Consider the following 19,393-nt stretch of genomic DNA (forward strand, 5'->3'; position numbering starts at 1 on the left):
TTTCTTATTAATAGATGTCAGAGGATCCTCACGTTCATCCTCTGTTTCATGCTGGTTTAACACAGCCACACCACAGGACCATCACGGATCTGTGTGGATGACTTAACTCTTATCAAAGTTGACCAACAGGACTTGGCCTAGATTGGTAGACATTTTATCTCTAGATGTGCTCAACAAAGGAAACAAGAAGTCTGAGCAGTTTTCTGTAAGACAGAAAATCGAAGACAAGCAGATGATGCCAAAAAGGAAAACAAAGAAATCTGGCAAAGGAATTTGGTATTATTCCCTTAGTTATCTGTGTTTTTAAAAACTGCAAATCCTTTTCATCTTTTAGATGGCTTGTGTCTAAGGTTAATCCAAAAAAATTGGGCCTTTTGCAAGTGTTGTTTAATTTGAAATTAAGCAAGAGTCTATCTGAAAGTTCTGGTACAAAGAAGGAATATGAATAAATATTGGGAATTTGTGGTAAAGAGGTGAATTGCAGGTCACCAAACGACCAAATACACATTTGGGTGTATAAGCCGATGAAACAGCAAAGCCACCGAGGTTTTTTCTCACTGGAGTGAAACTCTCAAATTTAAATATAAAAACCGAAACTATAAAAACCAACGACCAAACTTTCATGAACTGTGAAAGGCTGGTAAACTGTACTGTGATTTTAGTGTGGTATCTTGGTTTTCATGGGTTCTTGATAGTTTGTGCCTTAACAGAAATGTTCTAGGATTGGAAGACTACAGGTGTTAATATTTTAAGCACATCTGGTGCTTCATAGAGATTCTAGATACTTTCCCGAAGCCTATAAAGACAGCTGGTTCTCAATGGTTTTCCACCTCCTTTCTGGAGAAGCCATTAATTCCTTCTCTAAAGACTCCTCTTTGATATTTAGCTATAGAGGTGCAGGAATATCTCAGGATTTTTGGAAGTGCCATAGTGTGAAAAGCAAGGTTATAAAATGAACTGCTCTCCTCCCCTTCCTACCTCATTTCTCTCTCCCTTGTGCTCTAAGGACTAGGATATCTCTTTCTGGCCCCAGAGCTCATGTTTTACTCCAAAAGTATACTTTGCAAATGTCCTGCATGTTCTAATTTGTATGCTGGAAGGAGAAAAGAACCCATCTGAGACCCAATTTGACATCGTTTTATTCCGACAGTCTTTAGAACCCAACACCCCTTCCCTTTTATAACTGTCTAAAATGCCCTTGCTAGCCGGATCCCTTTGCTAGCTCCAGTGTTTGCACATTTCCTTGTTAATCAGCTGCGTAGGCTCGGAGACTGTGTGTTTTGGTGTTGTTTGTGTGTGCAATCTCGTGCTGCTTCCTGAACGCATGTGTCCCTTCCCTTCACAGCCTACTCGACACCCAGCACCTCCCCCGCAAACCGATTCGTCAGTGTTGGACCACGGGATCCAAGCTTTGTAAATATCCCTCAACAGACACAGGTGGGCCGCTCTCATCTTTTCTGTATGTGGTGCAGCTTGTTTTATTCGCCAGGTGCATTGTAACTTGTCTTTCGGCACAACAGGCTGCATTTCCCAGCCCCTGTTCAGTCCCTTTTCCTCCCAACCCCAACCTTCCCGGCCCTTCAGCCACATTTCCCTGTGTCCTCAGAAATCGTGGAAAAACGCTGTCTGCGATTTTTGTGTCTCCTATTGAGGGGGTAGAGGAGGAAGGCTTCTGTGCCAGAACTGCTTTTGCTATGGCAAGAAAGGTTTCCCAGGGCTAGATAGTGTGTTTCCTCATCTGGGAATTCATGTCTCTCCACTTGCAACCGGACAGAAGTCCACCCCTGCCTGGAAAAGTCAGCTCGGGCTGCCCATGAAATCAGAGTGCATCCTGGGAATGAGGAACCAGCCCCTCTTCTGTTTTTGTTTTCGGGTCCCCAGGAACCTGAAAGAAAGGGAAAGAAAGGGTTCGTGAGTCCTATTAAGCTGCTGGTGTTTGCACAGAAGTAGGTGGTATCTGTCACTTTGTACGCTGGCCATGAGGGAGCAAGGTGCAGTGGGCGGGAGGGGATGTATATGAATATAATGTCATACGTTGAGGTAGACGATTGAGAAAAGTTGATTCTCCTGCTCCTCTAGAGCTTGTTTCTCGGTAGACAGTTGTGTTTTGTGCTAGTATCGGTCAAAGAGAAGAAATCTCTTTTCAAGGTTTTGAAATGGCTGCTGTTGGACACAGTGAGAGACTTTTGGAGTTCAAAGGTACTGGGTGTGGTGATGTTTAGAAGTTTGCAAAATGGAATTAGATTCAAGTTTTGAGAGGAACGACTCACTGATTTCCTGATTAGACAGTAAGCATATACCATCATAATCAACATAAAGAGAGTATTTTCTTTGTGAGGTTCTTAGCATGTGGTTTGAAAATAAATTCTCTGAGATATTTTGTGCATATGCCTGGGTGTGTATTCTCCAGATGCCGAATTGGTAACTACTTGTCTTTGTTTATAAGAGTAGGACCAGATGCTTATCAACGGGATAGATTTGCCTTCCTGGGTCCATTGGCGCTCTCTCAGTAAAGGATTTTAGTTTATTGCTGTGTCAACAGCGCAGGTGAAACTGCGCTGCTTCTGAAACCTTCCTTACGGGGAAGCAGGGTCACAGAAAGTACAGCCTGGGAGGAGGCAGCTGGGAGGAGAAGGGGAGAAAGAAGGGAGGGCAGAAGGTTAACTCTTGAGTTTCCCACTTCTGCTGTTTCTCCTGAAACTGGCGTGTCCGTGGCTTCTGGGATGAACATCTATTCAGGACCTCCTGTAAAATTGTTCCAGCGTATCACTTATGTTCCCATACCTCCAAATGCTTAACTGGTGAGTTTGAAGTTGAATAATTACCTCAAAGACACAGTCATTTCATTTTGTACTTTCGGCGCATGTGTTCAAGTTCAGTGGGAAGGGAGAACTGGGGACAGTGTCTCTATGTTGAATGATTGCTTTTCTCAAAGCCCCAGTGTGGTCGGGTTACTTCGTGAAGAACCTCAAAAATGCAGCTTGGAAATGTCCTGTTTGTCTTTTACATCGTATTTTTTTTTATGTAATCTGTGATTCACAGCACTGAAATGGTACCCTGTGTTCCTTTCAATTTGTTTCTCTATAATGAAAACGTGTTCTATTCCAAAATGGCTTTGTTTCACAAATGCCTTATTTAACGCAGAAACTGAGTCTTCATGATGTTGACCACAAAAATTCAATTCTTGAAAATCCAGATTTTCCACGCATCTGGATGAATGATGTCATTTAGACCCAATTTTGTCATCTGGAACTGAATTTTTTTGGTTTCCGTTAAATATTTGGCATCATAGGGACAACAGCTTAAATGTTTCTTATCACAGTGACACCTGCCACGTTTGTCTTGAACAAAGCCATCCACAATTGTCTTGGGAGAAACTGTGCTAATGGAATTGTCATTTAAAAAAAAACCACCATATATATCCTGAGATAAAAATTATGTGCTCAAAATATCTTAGTTTTAAGGTGTATATATTAACTCTTTTTTTTTCTAAAAAGGAACTACTTTCTGGAACCATTTAGAGTGTTAGACATATATAGATATAGATAAAAATGGTCATATACTTAAAAAATAATCTCCTTTTTAAGAAGACCTTAGTTCAGAAAAGGTTTCCCCCCCCCACAGGAATTGTCTAAGACTTAATTTAAGCAAGGCCTGCAGATTAGTAATTTTCTAAGCAAGCTTGCATTTATTCTATATTGATACTTTTGTTACTAAAGCATGAAATTTGTATTAATTGGGAGGACAACATTTGCTTTCTACCTTTAGAGAAATAAAAATTGAAGAGTCACCCAAGCAGATACTTGAGCTTTACAAATGCAGAAGAAGTAACCTGCACATAAATCCATAAACAAATGCAAAGTAAAATGGTGTCCCTTTCTCCAAAAGGCCAGTTCCCAGTGGAAATCTGTTCAAATGCCTAAATATCAACCTCTGGGAGACAGATTAGACATGGTCTCTATTTTTTCTAGCAGATAGCATTTGAACCACTGCATAGACTTTTTAATATCACAAGACCTTACTTTCTACAAAGTATTCTTTAATGATATATAGCTTCTATTCATTGAGCACAATTCTGTGTACCGAGTACCTAAAGTGCATTACCCAACTAATCTTTTCAGGCACCCAATAGTGTAGATCTAATTATCTCCACTTTGTAGATGTAGAAACTGAGACCTAAAGAGATTGTTCATTTTCCCATGACCATAAGCAGTGAGACATGGAGCAAGAATTTGTACCCAGTTCGCCTGACTCCGAGGCATGCGTTCTCTAACCACTGTGCTGCACAGCCCCATGAGCTGGTGAACACCTTTCCCTGCAGGTATTCAAACCCTGACTGATGATGCTCAGCTCTCAGCAGTACTACTGGGCTACTCCCTGCTTTTAAATCGGAGAATGCAGGGGCGCCTGGGTGGCTCAGTGGATTAAAGCCTCTGCCTTTGGCTCCGGTCATGATCCTAGAGTCCTGGGATTGAGCCCCGCATCAAACTCTCTGCTCAGCGGGGAGCCTGCTTCCTCCTCTGTCTCTCTATGCCTGCCTCTCTGCCTGCTTGTGATCTCTATCTGTCAAATAAATAAATAAATAATCTTAAAAAAAAAAAAGTCAGAGACTGCATTAAAATCTAATCCTTGGTTACACCCAGGAGAATTGAAAGCAAGGTCTTGAAGAGGTATTGGTGCATCCGTATTCTTAGCAGCACTATTCACAACAACCAGAAGGTGGAAGCAGCCCAGGTCTCCATTAACAGGCAAATGGCATAAACCAAATGTGGCCTACACATGTTACTGAAATATATAGCACATATTATTTGGCCTTAAAAATGAGGGAAATTCTGCAGTACGCTACGTGGGTGAACCTTGAAGATCTGATGCTAAGTCAAACGGGCCAGTCACAAAAGTACACCTACTGTGTGAGTCTACTCCATGAGGTCCCTGGAGATTCATAGAGAGGAAAAGGAAAATGGTGGTTGCCTGGCGGCAGGGAGGGGGCAGAAGGCAAGGGGTATGGAGGGTGGGGATGGCAGAATGGAGACTCATTGTTTCATGGGTATGGAGTTTCAGTTTTGCAAGATGGAAAGAGTTCTGGAGATGCTTGGTGTAGTGGTAGTTGCAAAACAGTGTGGCTGTTCCAAAGTCACTTAAAAATGGTTAAGATGGTACATTTTATGCTATGTGAATTTCACCACAACTTTTAAAATGTAATCATTAGATAAACTCTAATGGCCCTTTCCCCTCTTAAGAGCATAAAAATTCTGTAAAACAGACAGGACAAGTAGACAGTTTATCAACAAAATCCACTGTGAGTGTGTGCTGACTTCTCCGAAAATACTGTTTCTCATGCCCTCCCCATAGAAGGTAGTCAGACTATATTGCTTGAAGCTAAATGATTCATAAGGAAGTTTAAAAATAATGACTTTTTCTTATTACAGTCATGATACATGTTAATTGGGGAAAATACAGATGGGAGAAATAATAAAAATCACTTGTAGTCCTACTGTTAACATTTCCATATAAATCCATCCAGACTGTTGCTACACATACAAGCGTACTGCAAAAATGAGATCATATTATATACACTGTTGGATAACCTGCTGTTTCTTCCCTTTAACAATATATTATGGACTTCTTTCCATGTAAATTGGAAAAATTGAATATTGGCTTTTATTGCACCAATTCATCATCAGTAATGATTGGTAGGGAAAGATAACGTGGATAATTGAAAGCCATTTTTTTCTCCTCCTTCCCTTCCAGTCTGTTTTTTTTCTCCAGAGAGTTCCTCCCTTCACTGAGACAGAATTGCCTTCTTTTTAGCCTTGCCCTGAGCTAGCTTTCTTTCCAAGCTAGCCTTGTGATTGCATTGTATATTTCACCCCAGCTTTGACTGTGCTTGAACATTCCTGCCCAGTTATTTTTCCTGTTTTTCTGCTCTCTCTGCTACTCTCATCATTTGCCTCCTATCTCTCTGCATCCTCCACTTGGTAACTCACCATTGAAATGGGGGGGTGACCACCTCCCTGTAGCTTGCAGAACACCTGTGTGTTTTGAGAAAACATGAACCCCTGGCCCCACCCCGAATCTCTTCTTTTTCAAATTTGTCCCAGGATGGTTGATATTAACATATAGAAAAGTCTCTGGGGCATAGAGTATGTACTTCACTTTGGACACTATTAATGTCCCCTGCACACCCACTGAATGATATAATATAATAGAGGACATGCTATCATCTCAAATAGCAGAAAGCCAATGACCATTTCAATTGCATCCCATAATTTAATCTGATCCCAGAAAACAAGAGCCATTAAGAGGAGGCATTTATTTAGAGAAAAGAAGTTAATATTTCATCACCAGGTAATAAATAGAAATACCAATTCCCACACAGAAGGACTGAGCAAAGAACTCATTTTGATTCAGGTTCTAGTTTAATCAGAATGTTCAAATAAAATGCTTAACCTGCAGAACTCCAATGAGAACTAATTCCTTAAAATGAAAAATGAGTGCAAACAATATTAAAAATAGGCATTTCTTCCCTGCCACCCAAATCTATCACTGTTCTGCATCAACAGAATTGTGGTATCTGAAATGCTATTTAAAACCAAATTACCATTTCGGTTATTAGAAGAATCGCTTGGCATGGCATGGGCCTGATTTGTTGACAAAAAGGCATGGGTGCTGTAACCTTTGCTTAATAAATCATTTAGCTCCCAACTTGTGAGCAGTGTGACTGCCTTTGCTTCATGAAATTCACACACGTATGCACAAGCCACACACTTCTCGCAATGCTGAAAATCGGCTGATCTGGAGAGGTCCCTGCATGGCTAAATTAGAGACATATGCCCCATTGTCTGCCTTTGGTGGGGATGCATAGGAATGTGGGGAGGTGGCAGATATGGGAGGCATTTCAATCTGTTGTCATTCTGTGTCATATTCCTGAAGCTCAGCTTGAGAAACCAAAGCATAGGCAATCTATGAAACTCTTCATAAGTTTCTTTCTTCGCTTACTCATCATTTCTTACAGTATTGCCAACACCTACAGAATGAGGAGTAACAATTCCCAAGTTGTTCAGAGATTAGTAGAGGACACTGATATAACAAATCATAATAATAGTAATGACAACAACAACATTAATAATGTGGGGTGATACCAGTTACAATAGGGATTTGCCTAAGAGGCTTTGAGACCACAGAGTTGGGTAAAAGAACTTTCCAAAGAATGGAAGGGGCAGAAAGGCTAAACCATTTTCTGCCCATGTCTGACTCTGGTCTGATGATGTGGTTCTGATTCTCATGTCATTTACCTTTTTTCTTCCTAGCTTTAATTTCCTCCCATTTATCTGTGACCTGGTAAATAAGGTTTTATTGAGCCCAGCCTAAGAAGAGTGACATTTTTGTTGGGTTCTATCTCCTCGGGACCGAGCAGATAAAATTAGAATCCTTTCCTGCTGCAGTCATGTCAGCTGGTAGCTCCCTCACCCCTCATTTCCAAGAAACTCTCCCTCCTTGTGTAACATCCTCACCCTCAGCACCAAGCTCACCTCAGATCACACTCCAATGAGCAGAAGCCATCCCCCGCCTCTTCCCCACCCTGCCCTGTGCTGCCTGTCTGGAGAAAGTTAGATACCCACAGAAGTTCAGGGAACTAGCTAGAGAATTGCAAAGGCAACAAACTGATATTTCCTTAAATGAAAAAAAAAAAAAAAAAGATTAACCTCCCCCCTAGTTAGAATTGGATTTGAGCATTTAGGTTACAAGCCCACAGAATGACAGGTAAATTTTCATCTCCTCCTGACTTTGGAAATAGTAGCAAATTTTATTGGTCAAATTGATACTCTGCCTGCTTTGCTTACAGTACTCAGAGTCCTCTGAGGCTGGTGCTATTATCCCCATTTTACAGGTGAGGAAACTGAACTTTCAGAAGAATACATCACCCCGAGTAAAAGATGTAGCCGAGATTTGAACCAGTTTGTCTCTCAAATTTCTTTTTCCCAAATGGCAACTGCATGCTTAGTTAGTGTTAGTGAAATGTTAATGACCACTTTCTCTTTAAAATGGTCTAGGGTTGACTCATGCTCTTACATCAAGGAATTAGAAGCCTAGAAATTGGGTCCCGTGGGATAGGACTGATGTTGTGTTTGGTCCTTCTGAAGACCTGCCCCAGTTTCCGATTAGTTCATGCGCCTGTAAAATAAGACTGAGCTCATTCTCTCATCCTGCCTGGGAAAAAGGACCTTTACTAATGATGTTAGTCGGCATCTGTGAGAACAGCTAGCCTCTGCCCAGAGACCAGATAGCAGAGCAGCTGGGATTGTGGGCTTCCTTTTCAGATCTTGGGTGGAGCTTTATTCCATCACTTAGAAACATGTATGTGTTCCTTTCCTTTCCTTTCCTTTCCTTTCCTTTCCTTTCCTTTCCTTTTTTCTTGGTGTTTCAATTTTTCTGGTTTGGCTTATTAACTGTAGAATAGTCATTATATCATCTCTTGTGGTTGTCTTAAGTCTTAAATTCTACTGGTATAAAGAAAGTAAATGCTTGGCTCCAACCAAACATTCAACAAATGATAGCTTTTATTGTTCAGTTGATAATTAAACTCATATTTAAATAGTAGTTTCTGGATTACAAAGTATTTTCTCACTTGATCTTAAGAGCAACCCACTGAAGTAAGCAGAACCATTATTATTGTTATCCCATTATACAGATTTAAAAACTGAGGTTTGAAGAGAAGACATGACTTCCCTGGAACCACCTAGCCAGGGATCAGTAGAGCCAGAACACAAACCCACTTCTGATTCCCAAGCCCTGGCTCCCTTCAATGTGCCCCGTTAGGCAAGGTCTTAGGTGAACCTTTCAGCACATCCTCTTGTGCTGCTGTATAGATATGGCCAGAACCTACCTGCCAAACTCTGGATCTCAAACAACCATCTAGCAAATTACGACAACCCCTCCCCTAAAGATTATAACCCCATAGATCCTTCCATTGAGTGTCTGACCGAAAGGTACCCTCAAAGCCTGATTGATTGGGCACATCTATTCCTCTGCACACCATTTCTCCTATTCAGCTCAATTGTGCCCCAAGGAAGAAGAGACTCCCCAAGAGTAAACCGTCTCTGAGTGTCATAAGGACTGACAGCAAATGCATATACCTCCCTGACTAGACCCTGAAGGGACAGGCAGTGCCTGGTCATTTTTTTCATTTGCTCTCAACTTCGGTCCCGAGTGTTACGTAGTCAGCAACGCCTCACCAGGATGAGTTACTCATGCAGTGTGCTTCCCCTCCCTCTGTACTAGTGTGGGCTAGAGTGAATCCCCCCCCGCCCCAGCCTCCCATCTCCCATACCAACCTGTGCATTCTCTTCTGGTACACTTGATAGCTACCTCACTGATAGGTTATGAGACACTATTAAGATATACTTTTCAATAATCAGAACCCTCATCTTTCAGTTTTTAATTCAGCAGCACATTTTAGATGTCTTCAGCTACAGACTTCACTTCTGGGCAAAGTGAGAGCATCAGTTCTAGGGACTGGTCTCTTTTACCACCCTCAGTTTTTGGGGGTTTTTTTATTTTTTTTAAGTAGGATTTTATTTATTTATCTATTTGAGAGAGCAAGAGGAGAGTTGCAGAGGGAGATGGAGAAGCAGACTCCCAGCTGATAATGGAGCCTGCCACGAGGCTTGATCCCAGGACCCTGAGATCACGACCTGAGCTGAAGGCAGATGCTTAACCGACTGAGCCACCCAGGTGCCTTCTCCCTCCCTTCTGATACTTCTGTAACCTTATTACCTTTAAGTCACATGTTTTAGTTTGGTTTTAGCCATTCTGTTTGGTTTTTGCCTTGCTCCAAAAAGATTTGGGGAAGCTTCTTAGTTAAAGCAAATGGATGATTAGTGAAAGAATGAGGTGCCTACTTGGGATTTGACACACAATAGGTGATCCATAATCCTGTCTCCTTCCTCACTTGCCACTTCTCAGTATTCAAATGAGATCAGTGGCCAGGGACAAGGGGAAGATAAGAGGGAGCTTACACCTGAAATTTTAGATCTTATGGAAGAAGGATAAAAAAGAATCTGGTATCCATTTAATTAGCCTTTGGGACTGTGGGAAAAAGGAGGCTGAAAATGAAGTGGGAGGAAAGCTTGGAAACAGAAGGTGAGAATTTGTGTAGAGAACTAAGAGGAGTGAGGTCAGAGTTTGATGACAGCCGTGCAATGAAGCCAGAAAACCCCAGCATTAATTGCAGAATTGCTGTCAAAATTTCCAGTCCTAGGATGGATCTTGATAATGATGCTTCTGATCAGGGAATGTTCCAAGATACTAAGGGAAATATATTTGGTACTCACGGCCTGATTTATTTGGGGGGAACAAGGAAAAAGTCATGAATTAAAGAGTAAGACCTATTTTCACATCGTAGCTGTGCCTTTCATCAGAGTGATCTTGGATGTTACCCTTTAAAATTCAGTCCCTTCATCTATGAAATGAAGGCCACAATATCAACTACCTGATAGAAGAGAACTAATTAAGTGTGACTTAAGCCAATCAGGGTTCTTTTCCTCCCATGAAATCTGTGTGGTTGTTGGCCTTGTCTCATCTGCTGTTGATGCCAGCAGGAACCCATGCTCTTGCAGACGATCTGCTCTACCACCCTCAGCATGCTGTCTGTTCATCCTCATGCTTGGTGCCTCTGGTTGCAGAATGGCTGTTGCAGCTCCAGACATCATGCCCATATTCTACTCCATTATTCCTCTTACATCGGGGAAACAAAAGCCCTGCCATACTACTCCCCTGCTTCCTGCTAGCAAATTTCTCTTTAGTCTCACTGACTAAAACTAGATTACATTGAATTTTTAGCTGCAAAAAATGCTGGGAAAGCTAGCACAGAACTATCTTGATGGGCTAAAATTGTGATCTATTACCCTGGGGTGGTTTTGTTGTCCTCCCTAAACAAAACTGCCCCAAGAAAGTAGGGGCCATAGATCGTGGGTAAACTGATTGCAGTATTTGCCATGTTCCTCCTTCGCACTCTCTGATAGGTGTCATGTGCTTTTAACTCCTTTTGCTGTACTTGACCCCCTTCATCCCTTGATGCCTGCCTTCTTACAGTGCCTTTCCTCTATACTCAGTGCTCCCTGCATGTCTAAGAAACATGTATATCATGCATGCACATGCACATATGAGTGTGAGTGCGTGCGTGTGTAGCGATCACACACTAGGTATGATCATTTCAGCCCTCCGTCCGAGTCCAGGATCCAGGCAGACATACTGGAGTTTTGTGCTGACCAGCTCCCACAGTCTGGGTCAACTTTCTCCCGGTAAACTGGAACTCTGAAAAGACTGAGTTTGAAGACATGTCCCTTTGTAATTGCAAGGGAACCCAGTGAAACAGTGCCCTCCGCGTGCCCTCCCGGGTGCTTATCAAACAGTCAGCAATGGGTTCTGGGTTTCTCTTTTATGACTTGGAACCAGATGCTTCCTTTGCAAAAGAAAAGAGCCTGGTTTTGCTGAGCTTGAGTCAACAGAGTTCAGAGAACAGGAAAATGAGTTGATTGGCCCCGCTCTGTGAACTGTGAGGAGAGAGGCAGTACAGGTGGCCAACTGTCCCCCTTTCCACAAAGCCCCTGCCTGGGAAACTCCCCTTCCTGAGGAATTCGCTTTCCAGAATGTTCCTGCGCTCTAAAAAATAACCTTTCACGTTAGGAGGGGGTTCCTTTGAGGCACAGGCTTTCCCAGGCTTTCTCAGGAGCCTAAGACCTTGAAGGTCCCACGGACAGAGTTTCAAGGCCAGGACCTATTGTCTAAAGTGAGATTTTCAAAGCTCTCACGTGAGTTCTCAGTGACTCTTCCTGCCCACTTTTCTCACACCCACTTGTTTACCTTCCTGTTTGTTTATTGAGAAGGAGGCACATTCTTTTATCAGGGGCCTCTCTTTTTGAGATATAACCACTCAATGGAGCCTATTCATTGAGTTACATTCCGTAGCACACGCCTCCCCAAAATATTTGCATGAGAATTTTTCCTTAGGCTTCACATTGCTTCTTTTACAGCAGAGATGAAATAACTTAGCACTTCTAATTAGCTTTCCACTTTCCAAATGCTTTACACATTAACTAATGAATCACAGGAGCTTGTGATAAGCTGGATCCCTGCGTTGGGGCTGGGACACTGGGTTAGGACAGGCTGTCCTGGCCTGTGTTCCTGGCCCTCCCGCCTCCCTCCCACACTCTGAATGTGTTGGGATAATGGAGCTGCAGCCCAGACTTGAACTTGAAGGGCAACCTCAGACCCCCTCTGTGCTGCCTTAATAATGTGGAAAGCCTTCAATGCTCCCTTCCAAAAGGCAGGATATGCTGAGTGTCTCCTGTTGCCCTGAGTAGTTGGGGGAAACTTAAGGCCAGTTCTCATGGCACATAGCCTCTGCCCCTCTCAAGTATGATGCCCCTGCCACAGACCCCTGGCCATTTTGTGTGCATATGGGGAAGGCGTTACATAGTCAGGGGGGATGGAAGGACAATATGATAGAAAATTCTAGTAAGGGAACTGACCGTAGTAGGGACCTGTGCATCTTGGTAGGCTATAAGCAGCACTAGACTAGGAGTCAAAATATTTGGATACATAGCTTATGTCCCCCACTCATCAGCAATGTGATTGATCGTGGAGACAGGATTTAAAAAAAAAAAAACAACAGAATTTACTGAGCACCTACTATATTCTTGGAACCACACTGGGCTGGCAGAGGGGAGTGTGTGTGTGCGTGTATCCAGTCCCTGCTATACCTTGCTTACAGATTTCTGGGAAAAATGTAAACAAAGTGTAGTAAGATGTGATAAATGAAACAATTGAAGTATGCCTAATCTATAAGGAGTACAGAGAGTAAGGTCATTAAGTCTGGAGAGAAGCAGGGGACTCATGGAAGACATTCTAGAGTAGAATGACACATGAGCTGGTTGCAAAGGAGAGAGACCTGCCTGGCGGGTACAGCATTCCACTCCAGGCAAGAGGAAGAGCACATGCAGAAGAGTAGCGGTGTGTGTTTGAAGAACTATACTCTGTTTGGTATACCTGTTAATGTAAATGGCGGAGGATGCTGAATAATGAGGCTTGGAAGTTAGGGTCTAGTCATGAATAAATACATGACTTTAGACAATGGTAAGGCAGTTGGACTTTATTCTGTGGAAGGTGGAAAGCAGATGAAGGATGCAGTGGGATCTGTCTATGTGAAGAAACTTTAAACATGCTTGCATGAACACTCCGTAGGTACAGGATTTTACAGACAGTAGTAGTTTGGAGACCCATGATTGTGAGGTACCCTCCTCTTCTGGGCAGTGTAATAGAGTAGAGAAGACATCAGCCTTGGAGCCAGACAGACTTGATTTTGATTTATCTCTGTATGTGACTAATGTCAACGGAATCATGTTGTTCCCCCTTTCCTCCCACCGCCACCCCCGTCCTGTCAAAGTTCATATTCAGAAACCCTGGCCCCCACTGCAATGGTATTTGAAGACAGGGACTTTGGGAGATAGGATTAGGTGAGGGCAGCACCTCACAGCAGGATTAGTGCCTGCATCAGAAGACACACCAGAGAGTTCAGTCTTGCCATGTGAGGATTCAGTGAGAAGGCAGCCATCTGCACGCCAGGAAGAGCACCCTCAGGTAAAAATCAGGTACAGATCTGCTGGGACCTTGATATTGGACTTCCCAGCCTCCAGGACTGTGAGAAAATTTTCGGATATTTACCTGTTGTTTAAGGCACCTAGTTCAGGATGTTTTGTTATGGTAGTTGGAGACAAGTACAGTGATCTTAGGGGTAGTTTTTAGCCTTTCTGAACCTCAGATGTCATATTTATAAAATTATAAGTCAATTCATGGATTCCACTTAGAGCTTTAGGAAGATTCAATACAGCCAGATTAGAAAGCCCCGGGCCCCCTTCCCTGGTGCACGGAGAGCTGGTGTGTGCTGCTGCTTTGTTCACGCCTTAGAATTGAACTTCTATAAAGCACCAGAGGTCAGGCGGGAAACATCTTATTCATCTTTCGGACCAGGGACCTGTGATTGCCAGTAGAAACCCAGAAATGTTAATATGGCGAAAACCCCAGAGGTAATCTGGTCATTTTCTCCCTAAGCTGAGTCCCGTCCCTCCCACCCCCACCATCCTCCCACGTCCGTTTTCCATAAGTTGTGCCATTAATTCTCTCATTAGCTAGTGGAATGATATTTATTTATTAAGAACATACTTAGCATACTCCCAAGGAGCAAGTTAAAGCTCCGCTAACAGCTGCAGTTTCTGGTTGGGAAGCAAAATACGCTGAGGAATGCATACGGAGAGTTTGTATGGATGTTATAATTTCATATTAAAAAACTATTAAACTTTATGCTGGATGAGGGAGAGAAGAAAAAAAAAATCCCAGTGCAAAAACAAGTTATGAACCTAGGAGCACAGTTTCTGAATGTTTATTTTGTCAGATACACAGCTGACATGATTAGTTCTAATGGGGTGGTGATCCTCATTGAATTGCAGATCGGTTTGAGTGACTGAAATACCGCAGGGACCTCAATAAGTGGCGCATACGGTATTACTTAGGCTGCATCCTTTAGCCAAGTTGAAGGTGTCTTTTTCTCTGTCCCTTCTCAACACACACACATGCACGCACACACGCATGCACGTGCACCTGCTCAGGCACACAAGCACACAGGGATGCGATCATCTCTTCCAGAAACTCCATGTAGAGCGTTAATTACCTATCCAGAGCAATGCTGGCTTGCCCTTGCTGATTTCTCCCCGTTGCCCTCGGCCACCCAAGTGCACCCCGACCCCCGCTCCTCCCTCCCCGCTACCGCATATAATGGCATATCAGATCAGTCTGCTTTGCTGCTGCATCAAGACCCAGATCAATTTATTGACTCTGTCAGAGAGGCTGGTACAGTAATTGTTACAAGAGAAGAATGGAAAGTGAGAACGCATCCACATGAAAAATAAAAATGGTGTTTTGTTCCTTCCTTTCCCCTTTTCCTTTTTCCTTTTTTATTTTTATTTATTTATTTATTTACATATTGCCTCATAGACCTTTATGTGTTTACACAGCAGAGAGCACTTTACTTAAGTTAATCAACCCCTTCTACATTATTAATTGTGACAGTTAGGGTGCTACATGACAGGAGGAGTGTTATGGGAAGCATTGATCTCCCTCAGATGGTGTGGACCTGAGCAGGTTTGGTATTCTGTACCTTCGCTCACTGCTTTGGGGTCCCATCAACTCACATTTCCCTGATTGACAACACAGAATGCCTCCCATCAATACAATTGATTTTGTGAAAAAGGACAGGGAACGTTTTTCAGCTGGAGATAGATGAATTTTGGTGATGGCAAGAGAGAACATTTCAGAAATCTTAAGGTTTAGAAATCTAAGTTGAGAATGAAGGTCCTATTATCATCCCAAACACACGCCTAATTTTTACCCTCGGAAAAATAACAGTATTAGAGGAAACTTACTACAAGTGAAAAATAGACTTAGTTGAGGCCAGCCATGAACCTAAGGATATAATAGCTATTTTTAAAAAGCTATCTGCTCATTGTTTTGTGGGAAATTTTTGGTTAAGTGCATATCTTTGAAAGACATTTCATTAAAGTTCAACTTTCATGGCTTATACCTGTAGACCCTAACATAAATCCTATGTGAATGGACAAAAGTTGAGTGGGTGTCATTTGTGACCTGGAAATAAAAGGTCAACCATTGGATTTATAGCTTTTTTAGTGAAAAGAACATAAAGATTCCTGCCAACTGGAGTCAATCCATATTTTAATGTTTCCTAGTTAAGATTATAAAATCAAGGGATTAGGATCATGCTGTTCAGTGAAGGTCAAAAATTAAATGTGGTGGGCTAAGTGTCATTCCCATGGGGCAGAAGTTAATATTTCAAAAACCATTTCTACCACTGGCAGTCAAGAAATGAATTGTCTATAGTCATTAACCAAGGTAAGGGGAATCCCACTATCATTACTACCATTTAATGATGATTATTACACTAATCAACTATATTGTTAAATTACTCTGCTGTTCTCCTGTAATGTCCCCGAACAGTGATAGTGGATTGAATGCTATCAAATAATTCTCATATGCAATTGGGAAGATGGAAGATCATGTATGAAGGCTTCCTTGTGGAAAAAGAAGTTGTGGCTATCTTATGAATATAAGAGTGGTAACATAGAATCTTAGGCCACATATAACATTCTTCTAAGACCAAGACTCTGTGACACTACAGACCTGTTCTTAGATATGATTCACCAGTACAAAAGTGTTTAAATACAAAAAATGAAATGCATTTCTTTTCATGGTGTTTTTTTCCTATTTCACCTTTTTTTTTTTTTTTTTTTTTTTTTTGTACCTGCTGCCACCCCCTCTGCCTTTTTTTTCCATTTAGGAAAAAAATTCATTTGCCACATCTTTTCCATCCTCAAATTTTTGGAACTCTGGATCCCATCTCCTTTGGATTTTTATTAAGGGAGAAGAAGGGTTATTTGAATGTCTTTACAGGATGATTCAGGCACATATCCTCATACCATTTTCAAAAATCCATTTTAAGATGCTACAATTTTTTGAAGTTATAGAAATACAGAATATTGAAGCTGGTAATTTCCTTAAAGATTATCTACTCTAGATGCCATCATTTTCCAGATACACCTTTAAGTGCATTCTGAAATAAAGTGTGCATGGTTCTGATAAAACAGCACCTCCAAATGAGAGACCCAAAGCCCAGGGAAGGTGGAACGACCTCAAAGGGCACATGGGTAAACAGAGGCAAAGCTTAACTGAAACACGAGGTATCTGACACCAGAAAGACAAGGGACCGGTGGTTTCCTAGGTACCTTAGGAAATGGATGCATAGTTTCTATTTTACAAAGGTGTTTTATAAAAGCCCAATATCCATTAGACAGGCCCAAGTGCATTGGAATCTTCAGGAACAAAAGCACGTAATTCAAAAGTCTATCTCAGGGAATTTCTCTTCGGAGAGTGCCATGTGTGTGCGTGTGTGTGTGTGTGTGTGTGTGTGTGTGTGTTGTGTGGATGTAGGTGTGGGCCAGTCAGTGTTCTGGGGAGCTTTTGCTTGCACAGTTTTCTAACTTTTGTCCTTCACAGTATAGACAAAGGTTAAAATTCCCATCCACTTTCACAGGCAAACCCTTTAAAGTGCTTCTACAGGAGGCAGAGAGCAGGGAGGACCTTTGATTTAAAGTTCAACATTTACATTTGTAATTTTGACTAATTTCTGTGCTCGCATTAATTAAATTGAAATTGTTTAATTAGAATAAAACTAAAATTGATCATTAGGATTAATTTAACCTGATAGGCTTTGTGTGCCTTTCTAGACAAATATTATGAAATATAGTGATAATGAAGCAGTGAGAGGTATAATTTCACATCTTATAATGATTGTAATATCTGCCAGTTGTTCTCCCTGGTATCTGGATAGCTCTGAATGTTGCTATTTGTTACATCATTACCATCCAGCTAGGGCCATGCTGTATCTCACAGTTGGCCTTTTCCCAAATATTTTTTCCTGTCAAGGTCTAAAGATGGACCAAGTTCTGTTCACCCCCACCCTCCTAAAAACATCATTCTTCCCCTTTCCCCCACCCCCACCATCTTCCAGGAAGGCTGCTTGCTCACTGGGCTCTTCCCCTGGGCCTTGCATCACAATGACCTTTGTAAACTAAGAACTGCTGCTTGATACTCCTTATGGAATTCGCTAATGCTCCTCAGCCTTGGGGTCAGTGCTGTCAAATCTGGACTGCCCATTTGCACCCCTTCCTGACTGCTCGCTTGGAATAAGAACCAGGCACAAATTAAGCTGCGTGGTAAAGTGAGGGATTGACGCCCTGAGTAATGAACTCGAAGGTTGTGGAAGAGAGAAGGCAGCTTCTCCAAGTGTCCGATCGGCTTCTAGGAAATCACTTGTCCTGTTCAGCCCCTGCCTTCCATGGAGCCTTGTCAAGCAAGCGTGTGTCCACATTCGGTGCTCTCTTCCTCTTAAAAGAAAATCATAGAAGAATAAGGCTACTGTTTTACCAAAGGATTCAGCCTCAGATTAGAAACATGAGGCCTGCATCTCTCTCCCAACACACTAACCAATGTACAGCCTTTGTACTGTAAGGTCGACTGTGAAATTATTTCATCTTCAAAACAATTAAGATACACATTGGTACATTAAATCCCCAGGAAACTCTGCAGACCATCTTGAGTTTCACATTCCTCCCAGCCACTATTTTGCCAGAGGAACTTACCAAAAAAAAGTATTTTTGTTTGTTTGCTTTTTTAATTTGTTTCCTATAAGAGCCTTGAACAGCAGAATCCAAAGGGCAGTGGAGAATGAGTCAAAATTAGATGTTTATGAAAATGAAAAAAAAAAAACAAAAACCTAGGCATAAGAACATGCTTCTCAGTAATCTGTGGTTGACTGACCAATGAGATGAGCAGAGACTCTCTCATATGCAGATTCTCATCTGTCTGCCACATTGGCCAATCATTCCTGGCCAAAGGCTGAGGAACTCTTAGGGTTCCCTAAGAGCCCAGGTTCTCCTCGATCACCGTAAGAAAACCACCACCCGAAAAGAGACTCCTTTTACCACCCCTTTCTTCAGAATATCATCTAAAGATTCCACTTTTTATTCATGTCCTTATCCAGTAGAAGAAACTTCTTATTTTCACAGCAAAGAGCTTTAGTTGGAAGCGTATTCACATTTAATTTGTTTCTAGAAAATCCTTGATGTTTCTCAGCATTTGAGCTAACCTAAGTTCAGGGGATGGAAGAAAAAAGTATATGGCGAGCATACACATGCTGTTACTGTATTGATTCAAGAGACAGGACTGCCCCTCATTGTACTAAGCCAAGAAGAGCAGTGACCTGGCCTAGAAAGATGCGGTTTCTGTCTTCCCCATGTCAGAAAAGAATACCTTGAAACAAGCCTCAGTTCTGCATAGTCTCCTTAAGACAGAAAACACTTCCATATATTACTTCATTTTATCCTCGCAACCACCATGCTAGGAAGGTGGTCTTCTTCATCCCTTCTTAACTGAGACACAGATTCATTGTGGACTCTGTCCATCCACCCTGGGCCAGGCAGAGTCTTGTCTAACCCAATAGCGGTGCTTACTCTCTCTGGGACTACTTGCCTCATCACTTGCCTCTGCAGGGAGGCAGCCACTGAAGCGTGGAATGCCACAACCCGAGGTGATGCTGGATGTGCTCGCCTATCAGGAGGGAAGCATCCCAGGATGAAGAGATCCTGGAAAGTAGCTCTCAGGCCCGGCATCACTGGCGTATTACTCCTCTACCTACTTTCTCGCTAGATAAACTCAAATTTCAGAGAGAAGCTGAGGGGCAGAGTCCATGATACTGTTTCTCTGG

The 19,393-nt window shown here is 42.2% G+C and overlaps 1 protein-coding gene across 6 annotated transcripts in view; it reads left to right on the forward strand.

The window, feature by feature from the left end:
* The window catches only part of NFIA (nuclear factor I A), a 362,345-nt gene that overhangs the window by 328,296 nt on the left and 14,656 nt on the right, over positions 1–19,393 (forward strand). For 4 of the 6 annotated variants that reach the window (XM_032839786.1, XM_032839785.1, XM_032839791.1 and 1 more), the window contains exon 10: positions 1,346–1,437. The exons of the other annotated variants lie outside the window; for them this stretch is intronic. In XM_032839786.1, coding sequence (XP_032695677.1) covers positions 1,346–1,437 — 92 coding nt within the window. The remainder of the gene's footprint in view (positions 1–1,345; positions 1,438–19,393) is intronic. 6 annotated transcript variants of the gene reach the window in all.

The sequence above is a fragment of the Lontra canadensis genome, unplaced genomic scaffold (genome assembly GCF_010015895.1).
Source record: "Lontra canadensis isolate GAN:19392208 unplaced genomic scaffold, GSC_riverotter_1.0 scaffold109, whole genome shotgun sequence".
NCBI lineage: Eukaryota > Metazoa > Chordata > Mammalia > Carnivora > Mustelidae > Lontra > Lontra canadensis.